At 35.2% G+C, this 18,582-nt stretch overlaps 1 protein-coding gene across 6 annotated transcripts in view; it reads right to left on the bottom strand.

Annotated features, from left to right (window-relative positions):
- Positions 1–18,582, bottom strand: part of LOC128982909 (pleckstrin homology domain-containing family A member 3-like) — an 87,004-nt gene that overhangs the window by 18,719 nt on the left and 49,703 nt on the right. For 2 of the 6 annotated variants that reach the window (XM_054401974.1, XM_054401973.1), the window contains exon 6: positions 2,032–2,081. The exons of the other annotated variants lie outside the window; for them this stretch is intronic. In XM_054401974.1, the coding sequence (XP_054257949.1) occupies positions 2,032–2,081 (50 nt within the window). The remainder of the gene's footprint in view (positions 1–2,031; positions 2,082–18,582) is intronic. 6 annotated transcript variants of the gene reach the window in all.

Raw genomic sequence — 18,582 nt, forward strand, 5'->3', positions numbered from 1 at the left:
TCATCTTGTCCTAAATGCAAAAAAAACCCAACTTCTCCAATTTAGCATTTCAAATCATCAAACAAACAAAAAACAAGGAACATTTAGCTTACTGTTGGGTGAAAATGAGATCCATCCCTGTCAAGAGGTTAAGTTCCTTGGTGTGGTCCTTGATGAAAATCTTAACTACCACAAACATATCAAACATGTCACAACAAAAATATCAGTTGGTATTTCCATGCTACGTATGCTTAGCCAAACAGTAAATTCAGAAGTCCTCCTGTCTGCTTATTATGGTCTTGTATATCCATATTTATCCTATGCTGTCCCTGTCTGGGGTAGTGAAAGTGAAAAGACGAAGTTTCTTTTTCCGACAACAATTGAAAGCCATCCGCATCATATTTTCCCTACCTAAACGACAATCCTGCAAAGACATTTTCCAAAAATTCCGAATTCTAACCTTCCCATCCATATATATTTTTGAAACACTATCCTTCACCAGAAAAAATATATCTTCTTTTTGTTCACAGATCAACAATAGATATCCACTTCGTAATTCTTCCGACCTTGCAATTCCTAAGCACTCAACTTCCTTCTTCCAAAAAAACTTTCAATACAATGCCGTCAAGCTTTTCAATAACCTTCCTCCTTCCTTAAAGACCGAACAGGATTTAAATAGATTTAAGAAAAAACTAAAGAATTTTTTGCTGGATAATGCCTTCTCAGCGTTCGTGAATTTCTTTGCCCTAGAACTGGTGGGGTAAATATAGTAGCATAGTTGACAGTTTTAATTTATACAAGAGTTTTTTTGTTATGTAAATATTGTATTTTATTTTGTTTTGTTGACGTAGCTAATGCATTTTATGTTAATTTTGCTGAATAAACGACTTATGACTATTGTTTTCCGCAATCTAGAAGAGGGAGGGACAATATCTTATGCTCTTCTGGTGTTATAATCATGGACCTTGTCAAAACATATAAAGTCACTCTGGTTTTCTTTTACATGTACAAGATTTTGAAATATCTGAGATCCATGATCTGTTTTTCATTTTCATATTTTGATTTTGAAATAATATTGACATTTTAACAAAAAAATTTCAATATTTCATAAATAAAACTTGATAACAAAAATTGATTGTGGCATTGAGTTTAGCTTAAAAAGTAGTTTTAAATGATGGGTCACAGCACCACCTTCTTATTTTAAATAATTTATTACATTTCAAAATGGTGGATCCAAGATGGCAGCCGAAAAAATACATCTGTCATAACCAAGTGAAAATAGCTCGACAATGACTGGTAGTGTATACTTATCTTTATCTAGCACCATATATATATGAATATATTCATTTTTGCTTGAGTTATCGTGCTGACGGACACATATATATATATCTAATATATAAATATATATATATATAAATATATAAATATATATATATATATGAATTTGAACGGATGGTGTTTTTGGCCTCTAGGGACCTCAAAACGAAAAAAAAAACGGTCCCGCGTCCAGGTCTTACCATGAGTACTACGGTAATAGCTTATTCCCTATATGGGAAATTCGCTAAAACAAAAAATTAACTCAAGGGATGGTTATAAAATTCTTCTATTTTATAAAACGCACGTTCAAGGAGTCCATTTTTCAATGTTTCTTTAAACTTCTTTGAACTCATTATTTTATAATATACCGGTAGTTTATTATACATTTTTAAACCTGCATACAAAGGACTTTTTTCAAATAAGGTCAAACGGTGATTTGGTAATCTGAAAATTGTTTCGTTTCTTGTACTATAGTTGTGTGTGAATTTGAATGAATCCGGGAGGTTATTTTTTTTTTTTAATGCATAACAACCTACGCTTACATTTTAGATTTTCTTCTGACTCCTAGTTGGAAGTATTGATCACTGAATATGTGATAAAATAGACTTTTATGTTGAGTAACTTTGTGCAAAATTTCATCTATTTTAAATATTTCAATAAATATTTAACCGACCCGGGACTTTTTGGACACTCTGTATAACGAACGGTTATGCTTGTTAAGTAAATTTTCCTTACCTTTCATTAGAGTTGATTCTCATTAAAGGTACTGTTGGCTTGTTTGTAAGCTGAAAGAAATACTAGAAAGTAAAGACTTGTTTGTTGATAATATACATACAGTATAGGTATCTTAATATTTTTCAGTTTGAACAGAACCAGTGGCAGATTTACCATAAGGCACACTAGGCACGTGCCTAGGGGCGCCAGCCGTTTAGGGGCGCCCACCAGGGCACCCGCCGTTGAAGGGCGCCTGGCCGCGGCAAGCAGCGGGTAAAGGTCCATTTCCTATCCTGCGACTGTTACGACTCTAGCCACGCGGCTGAAATAAATGACTGCTTTAATGCAAAGTAAATGCAACCGTTTCCTATCGAGCGTCTACAGCCGCGCGACTGAAGCGACTCGAGTCACGCGGCTGTAACAAATTTATAGTTTATACATACGAAGTTTGAGGTGAGTACCTTCATAGATGATTCAAAGTTAATGGAACTGGTTCGTCACACCCCATACGTTCACCCCCAATACTTGAAGAAGATGTCTCTGAATAAGAATACTCTGAAACCGCTATTTTCACCGTACCATGAACAGTGGATTAGGTTGTTCATGGTTTTTTACCATGCACATTAATCATTCCTTTTCCTCCTTTCTCCAAGTAATATATTCGCTGCCAACTGTGCTTATTCCATGACGGTCAGTAGTGCAATTTCACAAGTCACTAGTTGTGGGAGTCGTAGGAGTCGCGGCATAGGAATTGAGACAAGCGTCTCCAGCCGTACGGCTCTAGACGCGCGGCCAGAGCCGCACGGCTAGAGTCGTAACAGTCGCAGGATAGGAAATGGACCTTAACGTCGTGGGCGGCGCGACTTTTTTTTATCATATAAAATCTTTGGGATCAACTTCAATGCAACAAATAAAGAAACATCACTCAATAACGGCTGAACGCATTTCAGCCAAACTTAACAAAATTACTTAAGACTAATAGTGAGATGGTTTTTAAACAAACAAATTTCAATTAGATAATGCTAATGCAATTTAAAACGAACTTAAAAATTCCAATTTTTAACATTAGGCTTATGGGACTAAAGTAGCCATGACAGTTTTTTTGTTTACAAGAAAAATGTAAACAAGAGAATCATAAGGTATTTCTGAACTTTCTAGACTTTTCTTTTAAACGTTTTTAAACCATTCCTATGATCTTAATAAACAAGAAAATACCGTTAAAACATTTTTTAAGGCGTGGAATTCACTGCAAATTGCGAAAATATACGGAACTACTTTCTCATTTTTTATACCAGCTTTAATATTTTTATCATCAAGTAGATTTAAATTTAGTTTAATTTAGCAATGAATATAAACCATGCGAACCTCAGATTACAATTTGTGTCTTCTGTTGTGCCGTAAACGTCATACTAGCGACTGGCGTATGGATCACAATATTGGCCTACCACCGCGCACCTGTTTTGCGCATGTCAAGGTCAAAATTTCCTCCCTTGCTACAGGAGAAACAAAACTTAGTTATTTTAGTTTCAATATTACCTATAAAACGTTTAGTTGCCTTGAATATTACCCAAGCAATTATCATTTAAAATCCCGGCATTCTTTTAAAAAGACCCTGTATATATATATATAACTAACTACAATATATATATATCTACTAGAAATATAATTTTTAGGGTTTTCTGTTGTACTTTTACTACCGTAATTTAATATATTATCAGCAGCCCTATTAAGTGAACACCTTCAAATATATATATATGTATTAATAATTTCATAAAAATTATAAGAAAAACCAAAACAAAACCAATTTAAGCTGAATACATTTGAATTGAATTTCGTCAAGAACGGCAATGCGTTCGGCGATTATTTAGGCTATTCATATTCATATTTATTCTTGCCTCAACAAAAAAATATATGTTTTTCTCAAAACCTATTAATACAACTTTAATATAAAGTACTCATATAGTGACTATGTTTTTCCTGGAAAATGCATTAATAAGCATGCCAACAACGGGAAGTTTAATATTGCTTTTACACTGAAACCTTTCCTCAATTGCAGAACACAAAGGGGCGGCCGGCCGAACGGGCCTACGGGCGGCGCCGTAGGTAAATCCGCCACTGAACAGATCTCATAAAATGAGTGCACTATGAACTAAATATTAATCACATAGCATGCAAAATAATAATATGAAATTATAATTTGTAAATTAAACAACTTTTAAACACTATACATTTATAAACAGCATACTTAGAGTAAAATACCGCATCATAGAGTGTTGGCATCAGCGAACACAGAATAACAACAGAAAGAGCATGCCATTAGAACCCTCAATAAAGATGGTGTCGCAAAAATCTCCATCTTGGATTGGTAAATTTTGGATGCGACGTCCCGTAATAGGCAGAAATTAGTAGTGTAGATGTAATAAATGGAGTGCATTTTGACACCCTTACAATTCATGGATGAAATTTTGAAATTCACTACAGTGCTTGGGATAGAATACACAATTCCAATGGTACAGTTTTAAAAGATATGAATATATATGAGTAATGTTAACAAATATTTTTCAAATTATCACATTGGAGAAAAACTGGATTAGTGACTTGTTATAGTTAGTCGATTACTATAATTTTTGTTTTTTTGGCCAGACAAGTTTCATCTGTGGGAGATTTGTAGATAATTAAGTATACTTTACTGTTTGTATTTACCTTTTTTTCTATCGTTCTTGTTCTTAGTTTTGTTCAAATTTTGGATTGAACAAAGCGGCAAAACCTCATTTTAATGGCGTGGAAGTTGGCCGACCGGCTCCTGTGGTGTAGCGTCACATAACCTAATTAGGCTACTGTATTATTCCAAGCAGGTTAAGTCATTCTAGGCCAGTACAGAAGTACAGTTACAACTATGATATGTAAGTAATAGCCTAGGCGGCTAGGCCTACACAGAAGTCCAGTTATTACTTGATACTTGGAATTATTCCACTGAAAGCGTATCTATGCCGTGGTGGTCAATGGATTATATTTATTGTTATTCTTCAAGGAATTCTTTTACATTATATATTTTCTTCTCTACCAGGTACACTTTTAATTTTTTTCTTGAGGCCATTTTGATCTTTATTTTTTAATGTTGAGGTAAACTATTGTACATTTGATAGGGACTTTTTTTAACCAATGCTGTTCTTACTTGCTGTACATGTGATCTTGGGCTCGTCTGGTGTTGTAGTTGTCAACACTATTGTTGTTGGTGAAATATTCTGGTTTGGCTTTAGCAGTGACAGAAGTCCAGAATATAAACTGCTAGTAGAGTTAAAATGCCAAGTTCCTTGAAGATACCTCGGTAGGAGTCTCGTCTAAAGCAGTGCTGTTTCCCCATAGTATTACGCCATAGGCCATTACACTATGGAAGCAACCATAATAAATTTGTATCAGGATGTTTCTGACGATTATATTATGGAGTCTACGAATAAGATGGCACACAACTATTAATCTTTTTAATTGCAAAAAAAAGATCATGCCACCGACCCGGGTATGGTTATTGGCAATATGGTTTTCCCAGGATAAATTTTCAGATATTGTTATTCCAAGATATTTAGCTGACTTTTCTTTTATTAGGTGGGTATCTCCCATTTTTAAAAGTGGTGAATAGTCCGGTTCTTACTTCTTTCCTATAGTAAAATTTAATTAGACTGGTTTTTGAACTGTTAAGTGCCAATTTATTATTGAGCGGAGCGAGCGAAGCTCTTATACGTCGACTCTTAAGCATTTTGTAATACACAAACTCCTCCTAGACGGCTGAAGCAATTGTTTTCAAATTTTGCATGGTGATAAATACCATATCGGTGAGTGTCAACATCTAAATGGTGTCAAACAAATCTCTTAGGAATCCGCCCCACGGCCCCTCAAAGTTTCAATTAAATCCTTATGGAAGCAGTTTTTGACACATATATAAAGGCATAAGATCAGCTGGTGACTTTTGAATGAAGTAGATCAAGAAATAGCTGATAGCATTATTCCACGGATATTAGAACAGAAACGGTATGGATCATAAATAATATAATCAAATGACGACACTATCCTGAATCGTATACTAACATCTTGTTTGGACGTTTATTGACAGTTCCATTTACAATAATAAGACAAACATATTTGCTATGAGTCCACCCAACAAAATTAACAGTTGAAGTTGTGTTTAGAGGCTGGTTCTAGGCTTACTTGGGGAAACCTTATGTAATGTTTTTAGTAACCCCTATATTAGCGATGAATAGGTTTGTGAATTAGTGTATGGTTTTAAAAAATTGGGTTTTCTTTTCCGAGTTTGTTTAGCTCTTCTACCCGACCGATTTTCATGAATGAGGTCTCAAATTAAAGATATGCACGCACAGATTTCACATCAAGCATCGGCATATACAGTCTAACCTTGATATGACAAACCTCGATATAACGAATTCCTTGATATAACAATTTTTTTTTAATCCCCTAGAACTCTCCATAAGACACAATGTATATTTTACCTCTACATAACGAACAAACCATAACAACAACCTTGATTTAACAAATTTTTGTGATTTCGGCTAAAATAAGACACCTCAATATAACGAATTTATCATTGTCAGAACCTCTACATTGCGAATTTAACCTCTGCATAACGAATTGTCTACGTCTTTCCCTCGATATAACAAATCCCCCTCCCCAGTATTGTTTTTGGAAAATCTGTTTCTTTATCAAATGAAATGGAAAGGTCACGTCATCGCTTGCGCTAACATTCGTCTGCTCCGTTTTACATCTTTGTCTGCTGTCGCTGCGGGCGCTATGTTACAACAGAGAACTGATTTCATTCTCTGAGGACTGATGACGACGTAATGTTTAGTAAGCTGTGATTGGGCGATATGGGATAACTATGGTGAATTGTACAATTTTTGGATAAAGAGAAACCTAAGAAAGAATATAAAAACAAAACCAAAGAGAAAGAATAGCAACATCGTTATTTTAACATTCCTTTTACGGGTGTTTTTATTATCCTTAAGTTAACTATGATTATACACTTTTATAATGACTTATCTAATAATTTATTGTTTTCAATACAATTTGTTTCAAATAGCAACACCAATGCTATAGTTAATGATTATTATTGACATTCCTCTGTTGTGATAAATCAGTACTGTACTGTAAGTAGCCTACCGCCGTAGATAAAACATACGTGTTGGTTAGTCTGTGCTACCGGCCTATCGCGAGCAGTAGCTTACAAAACTTTCTTCTGTTTGTTTTGTTTTGATCTTTACATGGTTTATGACTACGCAATACAGTGTTTGGCTAGGTTTTAGGAGGGTTAGAACAAGCTGTGATTTTAAACTTACAGCTTTTAACCTGTACCAAGGTCAAGGTCATTGTCATGATTGCGCAATATTCAAGATCCCTCCCCTTTATTATGCCGGATAATTTAGGTTCTACTGTACAAGTGTACAATGTAAACACTGTACTGTAAAGTATTGTAGCATATGCTACATTAATTGTATTTTAATGAGGTCAAATCCCGACCTATATTGACCGACGCTGGTTCTGAACCTCGACTTAGTGAAATTCCTGCAAACCTAACCTCTATATAACGAACCTCGTTTTAACGAAATCCTTGATATAACGAATATTCAGTTTGGTCCCTTCAGATTCGTTATACTGAGGTTGGACTGTATAGGGTGAGTTTCTACTGACGCCCATAACTTTGCCAGTGGATTCTAATGATCAAAAGGAACAAAAAAGTTGCAATAAACCCTAGTCCGATTCCGAACCGTTTGGTCGTAATTGAGAATTTTGTGTTTTCTAAAAATATTGGACTTTCTGTCACTATTTACTTTACAAAAATAAAACCAATTACTCTAGCGATTTATATCAAAAATAATTCGAAAGGGCATTAAATTTGCTACAAAACCAAGGTTACATGAAAAAATATTTCATTACATACATCGGTTTCTAGTTGAATTAAAGTAAAAAATATCGTATAATAGTTATTTTGTTTAAGTTTTAAGACCCCTTTTTAGCGAATTTCCCTATAGGGAAGTAGCTATTACCATAGGTCTCATGGTAAGACCTAAGCCCGGGATATATATATATATGTGTCCATCCGCACGATAACTTGAGTAATTTTTGTCCGATTTTGATAAAATTTGGTTTGAAGGTGTAAGGCGGGATAAACTTGAATGAGTTCGCGAACCAGCATGATCGGACTATGGGAACGGGGGTTTATGGGGGGTTTTATGGGGTAAAAATAGGTTTTTCCCATTTTTGACCCTAAAAACACAAAATTTTACAATTTCTTTTAAAACCATTTTGTAGAGCTTAAAAAAACAAATAATTTAGTATATTGAAGCGTTACTATGCGCCTAATTGTTACGGAGAAAATTCAAAATAATTTTAATTTTTAAATTCCTATGTTATTCTTATGGAGAATAAGTCAACTGTTGTAGTTTGCTTGTTTATGGACATATTTTGATCAAATTTGGAAAATACATGAATTTCTTACTAAATTAATTTTTTTACCACAACACTTTTTAAATTTTTTTATAAAAAAAACCTTTTTTACCCTCCCTGTTGCAGCAAACCTAAGTACTCATTAAACTAATTCTGTTTAAATAGGGAATAAATGTAATATTTTTAAGGAGACATTTTAGTTTAAATCCAATCAGGCAAATGGAAATTCGCTAAGTCTGCAGGTTTGCTGCGGCGGGGGTATTCTTACTTTATTCTGGTGCCACGCAATGTCCAACTAGATAAAAAAACTTCCTCATTTAATAAGCTTTAAATTGATATGCAATTTTAAATTGCTATTGGTAGAATTGACAGAAAAACTACCATCAAACTAAAGTAAAACACGGTTTACCGATTTGGTTTTAGCAAGGTAACAAAACTACTAATATTAAACTCACTGATTTACACATGTCTTGGTTCAAATCGTACTAGTTCAAATCAGCTGATTCAATTGTTATGATTTGTAAACAAGTCTAAATCAGCTATAGTAAATCACGTTATTTGGTTTCCTAGTCAAGATTAAAACACTTGTTTATTATTTTTCACGTTATGGATCCTTTCACAAGTTCAGAATATGCTGATATGCATTATGTTTATGGTTTTTGTCCCGGAAATGCGTCTGAAAGTGTTCGCGAGTACATTCGACGCTTTCCAGACAGGAGGATTCCTGATCGAAAAACATTTATTCGCGTCCACCAGTGTTTGCGTGAAAATGGAATGTTTCCCACCAACGGCCGCTTAGTTGGAAACTTTATGCAAGATGTCGGATTGGAAGAGGCTGTCTTAGAACGGGTAAGTGAAGATCCAAGGATAAGTACGAGGACATTAGCCCGTGAGTTTGGGGTATCTCAAACATTTGTGTCAAAACTATTACGAAAAGAGGGGTTGCACCCATTTTATTTCACGCGCGTCCAGAAACTCGAGCCAAGAGATCCACCTCAGAGGCTCCAGTTTTGTCAGTGGATACGGCAACATGGCCACAGGGATTTCCTGAAAACAATTTTATGGACTGATGAATGTACGTTTACGAGAGATGGAGTCTTTAATTTCCATAATGAGCATCACTATGCTGACGATAATCCGCACCTCGTTCGTGAATCTAGGAGTCAGTCACGATTCAAGGTAAATGTGTGGGCTGGACTGATAGGAAATCGAGTGATTGGACCATATCTTGACCTTCCTCCAACACTGAATGGAGTTGACTACTTACAGTTCCTAACTGAAATCCTACCAGAACTCCTGGAGGACATTCCATTGAATTTGCGAGATCGCATTGTGTACCAAGCTGATGGCGCACCCCCACACTTCAATCTAAATGTACGTGACTATTTAAGCAACAACTTCCGCTTGTGGATAGGAAGAGGTGGAACCGTTGCCTGGCCTCCTCGGTCACCAGACCTCAATCCATTGGATTATTACTTTTGGGGGTATCTTAAACAAGAAGTTTATCGAACGACAGAGGAATCAGCTGAAGAAGTGAGAAACCGAATTGTCAGAGCTACTGCACGACAACGCAATACGGTAAACTTGAATGCTACTGTTAGAGAGTTGAGAAAACGTGTCCGCATCTGCATCAGACAAAATGGTGGTCATTTCGAAAACTTGCTTAAGTAGCAATCAACATTGATTGTCTATTCTGAACGCTTGTAATTAATTTGTTAATGCAAAGTAACCATTGAGTTACTGTATGAAAATGGTGTGTTCATTTGCCTCGTATTATTAAAATAAGAATACCCTTACTCGTAAACCTGGTTTTTATTTAGTTTCATAGTTGTTTTTTTGTAATTTCTACCAACAACAATTTAAAACTGCATGTCAATTTAAAGCTTATTAAATGAGGAAGTTTTTTATCTAGTTGAACATTGCGTGGCACCAGAATAAAGTAAGAAAAAGGGGTCTTAAAACTTAAACAAAATAACTATTATACGATATTTTTTACTTTAATTCGGCTAGGAACCGATGTAAGTAATGAAATATTTTTTAATGTATCCTTGGTTTTGTAGCAAATTTAATGCCCTTTTGAATTCTTTTTGATATAAATCGCTAGAGTAATTGGTTTTATTTTTATAAAGTAAATAGTGACAGAAAGTTCAATATTTTTTGAAAACACAAAATTCTCAATTACGACCAAACGGTTTGGAATCGGACTAGGGTTTAGTATTAGTGAGCGTTGGCTGTTAGCTCTGCTGACTGTAGATTAGAACTGAATTGTAGTACTGTTGTACTGTAGTGTTATATTCTATACTAGCTGTAACCCGCGGGCTTTGCCCCGTTTAACTTCTTAATTTTCAAGAAGATCTCGTTCGCATGGCTCAATCACATCCTGGTTGAAGTTCGTTCGCTACGCTCACTCACCTTTAGGTTGGAGCTTGTTCGCTACGCTCACTCACCTTTAGGTAGGAGCTCGTTCGCTGCGCTCACTTGCCTTCAGATTAGCTCGTTCGCTACGCTCACTTGCCTTCAGGTTAGTTCGTTCACTAAGCTAACTCGCCTCCAGGTTGAAGTTTGTTCGCTATGCTCACTCACCTTTTGGTTGCAAATTAGCTGTTGTCATAAATGTAAAAGAAATAATAGTGCTGCACCCTGTTGGTAATCCTTGTAACTTTAATGCTATTGAACATCATAGAACAGAACCAACTTGTTTAATTGAAACAGCTGTTAAGATTCGTTAATTCCATTTCTCATAAGGTTAACATGGGAAACTCCAGAGCCACTGGGGCGGAGCCGATTGGACGGATCACGAAATTGATGGTGTATAAACCTATTCCATGAAATTCTACACGTATGTACCAAGTTTCGTGGCAATCGGTTCAGCAGTGTCTGAGTTTATCACTGCCAAATATATATATATATACAAACATCCTCTTTTATACTTATAGATTACTAGCAGAGCACCCGTCCTTCGTACGGGGTTGGCATATAAGTATAAAATGCTAATTGCAGTTATACTCAAGCTTTGTGTTTGCAATGGGGAGAGGACACAGTTTGATAAAATTTGGTTCATAAATTTACGGTATGATATAGAATAACACATCTACCATTCCCATAATGTTCTACCATTGCACTTAAACAATAGAAAAAATAAATCATCAAACATTCGCACAATATCACAAATTATTCATTAAATTAAAAACTCAAACTTAACTGTAAACAATCCTACTTTGACGGTTCTCATTGTGTATCACAGCTTTTTGTTGCTGTTTACTTAAATTTAGCTGTTGTCATATATGCACAAACAAAATAATAATAGTGCTGCACCCTGTTGGGAAGCCTTATAACTTTTTAATGCTATTGCATATTATAGAACCAACTTGTAAAGTTGAAACAGCTGACTAAATTCATTAATTTCCTTTAAATATGAATACTCATAAGGTTAACATGGGGAACTACAGAGCCATTGGGGCGGAGCCCAAAAGGATTTTTGAGATAAGAATATGCCTAAATGTTAATAGGGAATGTGAGCTTTCATCATGCCAAATTTCAGCCCAATCCGTCCAGTAGTTTATGCGTGATTGAGCAACACACAAACATACACACAAACTCACAAACTTTCAGATTTATAATATTAGTAAGATAAGATATTTATTATTTGTCTTAGCTAGGCTATGTGATTTGTTGCGTTGGTAACACTGTTTGGATATTATAGAGGTGCATCAACCACTTCTGTTTATGCTATTTATGCTATACATGCCCCATTGAATTGTATGAGAAGTTAAAACAAAATGATGGTTCAATAAAGCTAGAGCGAACCAAAGTAGCTCTTGAAGCCTAGTGTTTCTAAAATAGAATCAATCGGGGTAATAAAATTGAATTGTAGGCCTATGTCTAGAAGTAGTTCAGAAGTTGTTGAGTTTGTAGTTACCAAAACTAAAAATGGTGTAGGAAGATCAAGGTATATTATACCTCGGTTCTCGGTACAAAATCGGTACAAACAGTACGTACGGGTGTACTATCGCAGTTGGTTCCTCCAAGCACATAAAAGTCTTATCAGATGTTTGTTTACGATCTTCATATTTTATTACTAGGGTGATGATGCAATAAAAAACCCATTAGCAGTCCCAAACCATTAACATTTTATCATGACAATAATTGTTGTATTCAAGTACTTCCAAGAACTGTTGAGTTTTATCACTTTTATTTCTTTACGACTTTCCCCAATTCTGTTTTATCATAAAAATAATAGTTTTATGATGACTGTTAAATGTTATCTCTAACTCAGTCAGTATTTCGCTGGCCATTGCCTACTGCCATAAAACTGTTTATGGCTACATATTAAACTTGTAACTAATCTACAATCTTATTTTATAAGTTAAAATATTTGTTATAGATATTTTATCTTTCTATTGATGAAACCACAAGCATAGTTGTTGTTTGCATATTTTTTCATTATGCAAGCCTACTCGGTCTCAAATTATGTCATTGCATGTTCTGTATCTTGTCTTATATTGTTAGATGTGGCTGTTTAAGGCTTAAATGTTTTTTAGTTTCCTGTATTTTTTATTGTGTTGAAGGTACTTTTATGCAATCTAAATCTTATGAACTAGATAGTGATTTTGCTACCCTCATTGTAACCTAATCAATTTATATATAGACCCTCCTAAATAATTAGGTCTAGGCCTGGGTCTTTTGATTCTTTGGAAGAGCTTTAAAACAGTGGCGTAACAGATTTTTACGGGCCCCCCTGCAAACTTATTTTTTGGGCCCCCCTCTCATGAGTTATTTTTAGAGCACCTTTACAATTATCAACCAGATTAGTCATAAATAGAGTAGTAAATAAATTATGGATTATGTTCCATAAAAGGGAGTGTTAAGTATTTCAGTCATGGTTTTATCAAAAAATTACACCCCTACATCATTATAGCGTTTGTAAATAGTTTTGAAATAAAATAAAAATTCCTTATTTTATCATCCGTATCAGAATGATTTTATCAAGGAGGTTTTAATTATAAAACCTTTTTTGGTTTTGATAAATATTTAATTTATCACACATGTTATCCATTTTTGCTATCCTGATAATTAGACTAATTTGGTAATTATAATGTACAAAAAATAAGGCAAAAATGTGATTCGGATTCCTCTATAAACTGTAGGCCCCTTGAACAGCTGTGTCTAAAGAATATGTCTGCCTTTGTCACTATCAAGACTACAAGGTTGCGCCACTCATCCTAACACTCATCTCCAATCTCCATTCTTACTTGGCTTAAAATACCTAAAATCAGTTGGTATGGTCGCCATTTCAAAGTAAAGTATTAAAGTATTTATTTAATAGGTTAGTTTAATCTTTGGTTATAATTAACTCATACACTAAAAGTTGGTTAATTTAAAAGATTGACGTACTCTTTTATCACAGGCTAAATTAGCCTATTGCATTTTTAATTTTATCTTTGTATGGATTTCAAGTGTTTAAACATATATGTCTTTAGTAGGTATTAGTTAATTCGTTAATTGTGATGTAAAATAAGATGTAAGCTAACAAAGTCAGCAGAGTAGCAATATATTGTATTCAACGAAATACAATCAATATCAGGGCAAAACTAAAATGTAAAATAATACAATATTAAAAGCCCCATCCAACGTTCATGACTCCAGCCAGCTCCAGAAATTAATGTTTCAAAATGTTTGCAGACGACATAAGCAGTGTACGAAATCACCGAGAAGTAAAATATTTCCCGGTGACAAAAGTAAGATTGCATAATAATCTTATAGCCACGTTATAAAACGTTAAATTTTTTACCTTAGTTCGTTATCACTAAAGAGGCCTAACGAAATTAAAAGATAACATCATATTATTAATAACTTTAATGTTATTACTTGTTCAATACAATTATTGAATGATTGATGGGTAATAACATATATAAAACATACTCCCTTAGTAAATTTCCCATCCTTATGGAATAGTTGAAGCCAATTTTATCGTTAGTTCTGTCCGGTTTTCTGTAGTGTCGTGTTTTGTTTACAATTTGTTTCTTGTTATTTCATTAATTTAAAACCTCGTTTAACCAAATAAAACTATCTAATCATAATAAACAATAACTCGTCCACTAGCTATATAACCAAACAGTGAGAGACAAATAATGAGAAACTAACCCTAAAATAATATAAACAAATTGTAAACAAAAGACGACATCTAAAGAAAACCGGACAGAACTAACAATAAAATTGGCTTCAGCTGTTCCATAAGGATGGTAAATATGGTAATACATTTGAATAAGAATGAACCCAAATTTTTCGGACCCACTCGTCTCACGGGCCTCTCTGCTCGCCGTTTCCCGCTCACCGGTTCGCGGGCCCCCTCAGCTCCCGGGCCTCCCCGCATTGCGGGCCCTGCGGGCCCTTCTGTTACGCCACTGCTTTAAAATATACTAAGAAAATTGGATTGAGTCTGAGATAAACTAATGATTGATATTGTGGATGTTAACTTTGTAAATGAAAAGACAATAATCTTACTCTGTGATAATCCAAATTTTAGTTTCAGAAAAAAACTTTGCAATAGTTGTATCCATCTTATAACTAGTTTTAAAGCTGATAAAAAAAGATGTTCTTTGCCATAACTTCATCATAACCTCCAGTTTTTCATTGTCGTCTGCTGTGAACAGCTGGCAAAACTACACTGTCTTCGTACTGAATGATTTTATATGCTTTTAAAAATTTAAAAAAACAACTAGACATTGTGTTGGTTGGAAATAATTTACCAGTTTTGTGAAATTATCTTGTCAATAAATGTTTCAAACATGTTTATTCATAAAAACTCTTATCCTATTTTAAACCACTTTATCATGGCTATTCAAAGTATCTCAGAGTAAAATAGGTAAAGCCTTTATCTTAACTGTGATTTTTCTTGACACAATCCTCGTAGTAGTAAAAGGTTTTGTTTTATTAATGTGTGGTACAGTAATTGTTGTTAGAAAACCATGAATGTAGGATTTTCCATTTTCATAGTAATGTCAATGTATTAAAGTTAAAAATAATGGTTTAAATACAGTTCTGAGAAGAAAACCGCAAAAATACGGGTATCCGCGTACCGTACCGATTTTGTACCGAGAACCGAGGTACAAAATATTGTACCGTACTGACCTTAAATTTTCTGTACCGCAGACCCCTAATCTATACATAACCTAACGCTGCCGTTTGGTTTTTCAATGACTAAAAGGTTACTTGACGGACTATCTACTTTACAGATTATACCTTGATCTTCAAGCTTAACAAGAGCGTCTTTAACTTTAGGTTGTACTGATAAAGGTATTCTACGAGGCGGCTTCACCATAACCTTACAATTAGGGTCAACGTCAAAATGACATTTGTCTTTAAATTTACCTATTCCTTCAAACACATCAATGTTTGACTCAATGAACTTTTGTTTTTCAATGCTTATTACATTATTAATATTACTGGTTGACACTTTGTCAATTCTTTGAATGAGGTCGAACCTTGTGTAACTCTCAAGGCCTAATATGCCTACACCATTTTTAGTTTTGGTAACTACAAACTCAACAACTTCTGAACTACTTCTAGACATAGGCCTACAATTCAATTTTATTACCCCGATTGATTCTATTTTAGAAACACTAGGCTTCAAGAGCTACTTTGGTTCGCTCTAGCTTTATTGAACCATCATTTTGTTTTAACTTCTCATACAATTCAATGGGGCATGTATAGCATAAATAGCATAAACAGAAGTGGTTGATGCACCTCTATAATATCCAAACAGTGTTACCAACGCAACAAATCACATAGCCTAGCTAAGACAAATAATAAATATCTTATCTTACTAATATTATAAATCTGAAAGTTTGTGAGTTTGTGTGTATGTTTGTGTGTTGCTCAATCACGCATAAACTACTGGACGGATTGGGCTGAAATTTGGCATGATGAAAGCTCACATTCCCTATTAACATTTAGGCATATTCTTATCTCAAAAATCCTTTCGGGCTCCGCCCCAGTGGCTCTGTAGTTCCCCATGTTAACCTTATGAGTATTCATATTTAAAGGGAATTAAAGAATTTAGTCAGCTGTTTCAACTTTACAAGTTGGTTCTATAATATGCAATAGCATTAAAAAGTTATAAGGTTTCCCAACAGGGTGCAGCACTATTATTATTTTGTTTGTGCATATATGACAACAGCTAATTTTAAGTAAGCAGCAACAAAAAGCTGTGATACACAATGAGAACCGTCAAAGTAGGATTGTTTACAGTTAGCCTAAGTTTGAGTTTTTAATTTAATGAATAATTTGTGATATTGTGCAAATGTTTGATGATTTATTTTTTCTATTGTTTAGGTGCAATGGTAGAACATTATGGGAATGGTAGATGTGTTATACTATATCATACCGTAAATTTATGAACCAAATTTTATCAAACTGTGTCCTCTCCCCATTGCAAACGCAAAGCTTGAGTATAACTGCAATTAGCATTTTATACTTATACTAGCTGAACCCGGCAGACGTTGTCTTGCCTTTGACTATTTATAATCCCGCGGGCTTTGCCCCGTTTAACTTCTTAATTTTCAAGATGATCTCGTTCGCATGGCTCAATCACGTCCTGGTTGAAGTTCGTTCGCTACGCTCACTCACCTTTAGGTTGGAGCTTGTTCGCTACGCTCACTCACCTTTAGGTTGGAGCTCGTTCGCTGCGCTCACTTGCCTTCAGGTTAGCTCGTTCGCTACGCTCACTTGCCTTCAGGTTAGCTCGTTCGCTACGCTAACTCGCCTCCAGGTTGAAGTTCGTTCGCTACGCTCACTCACCTTTTGGTTGCAAATTAGCTGTTGTCATAAATGTAAAAGAAATAATAGTGCTGCACCCTGTTGGTAATCCTTGTAACTTTAATGCTATTGAACATCATAGAACAGAACCAACTTGTTTAATTGAAACAGCTGTTAAGATTCATTAATTCCATTTCTCATAAGGTTAACATGGGAAACTCCAGAGCCACTGGGGCGGAGCCGATTGGACAGATCACGAAATTGATGGTGTATAAACCTATTCCATGACATTCTACACGTATGTACCAAGTTTCGTGGCAATCGGTTCAGCGGTGTCTGAGTTTATCACTGCCAAACAAACAAATATATATACAAACATCCTCTTTTATACTTATAGATGCCAACCCCGTACGAAGGACGGGTGCTCTGCTAGTAATCTATAAGTATAAAAGAGGATGTTTGTATATATATATTTGGCAGTGATAAACTCAGACACCGCTGAACCGATTGCCACGAAACTTGGTACATACGTGTAGAATTTCATGGAATAGGTTTATACACCATCAATTTCGTGATCCGTCCAATCGGCTCCGCCCCAGTGGCTCTGGAGTTTCCCATGTTAACCTTATGAGAAATGGAATTAATGAATCTTAACAGCTGTTTCAATTAAACAAGTTGGTTCTGTTCTATGATGTTCAATAGCATTAAAGTTACAAGGATTACCAACAGGGTGCAGCACTATTATTTCTTTTACATTTATGACAACAGCTAATTTGCAACCAAAAGGTGAGTGAGCATAGCGAACGAACTTCAACCTGGAGGCGAGTTAGCGTAGTGAACGAACTAACCTGAAGGCAAGTGAGCGTAGCGAACGAGCTAACCTGAAGGCAAGTGAGCGCAGCGAACGAGCTCCAACCTAAAGGCGAGTGAGCGTAGCGAACAAGCTCCAACCTAAAGGTGAGTGAGAGTAGTGAACAAGCTCCAACCTAAAGGTGAGTGAGCGTAGCGAACGAACTTCAACCAGGACGTGATTGAGCCATGCGAACGAGATCATCTTGAAAATTAAGAAGTTAAACGGGGCAAAGCCCGCGGGTTACAGCTAGTATAGAATATAACACTACAGTACAACAGTACTACAATTCAGTTCTAATCTACAGTCAGCAGAGCTAACAGCCAACGCTCACTAATACTAGGTACATCTTGGTTGAAACTATTGGTGGTACCTTACACTCACTGTGCCCCTTCTATTGTTATTTTGTGTTCGCTGGTTGGCATTGTAAATAGTGTTATAATAATACATTATGATTCTATGTAACATATTAGTATTAAATGTTGAAATTAGGTACCTATGTTGTTGAATCA

This window comes from Macrosteles quadrilineatus, unplaced genomic scaffold, assembly GCF_028750875.1.
Source record: "Macrosteles quadrilineatus isolate MER2022 unplaced genomic scaffold, UCM_ALF_1.0 Scaffold_1__1_contigs__length_201487025, whole genome shotgun sequence".
Taxonomy (NCBI): Eukaryota; Metazoa; Arthropoda; class Insecta; order Hemiptera; family Cicadellidae; genus Macrosteles; species Macrosteles quadrilineatus.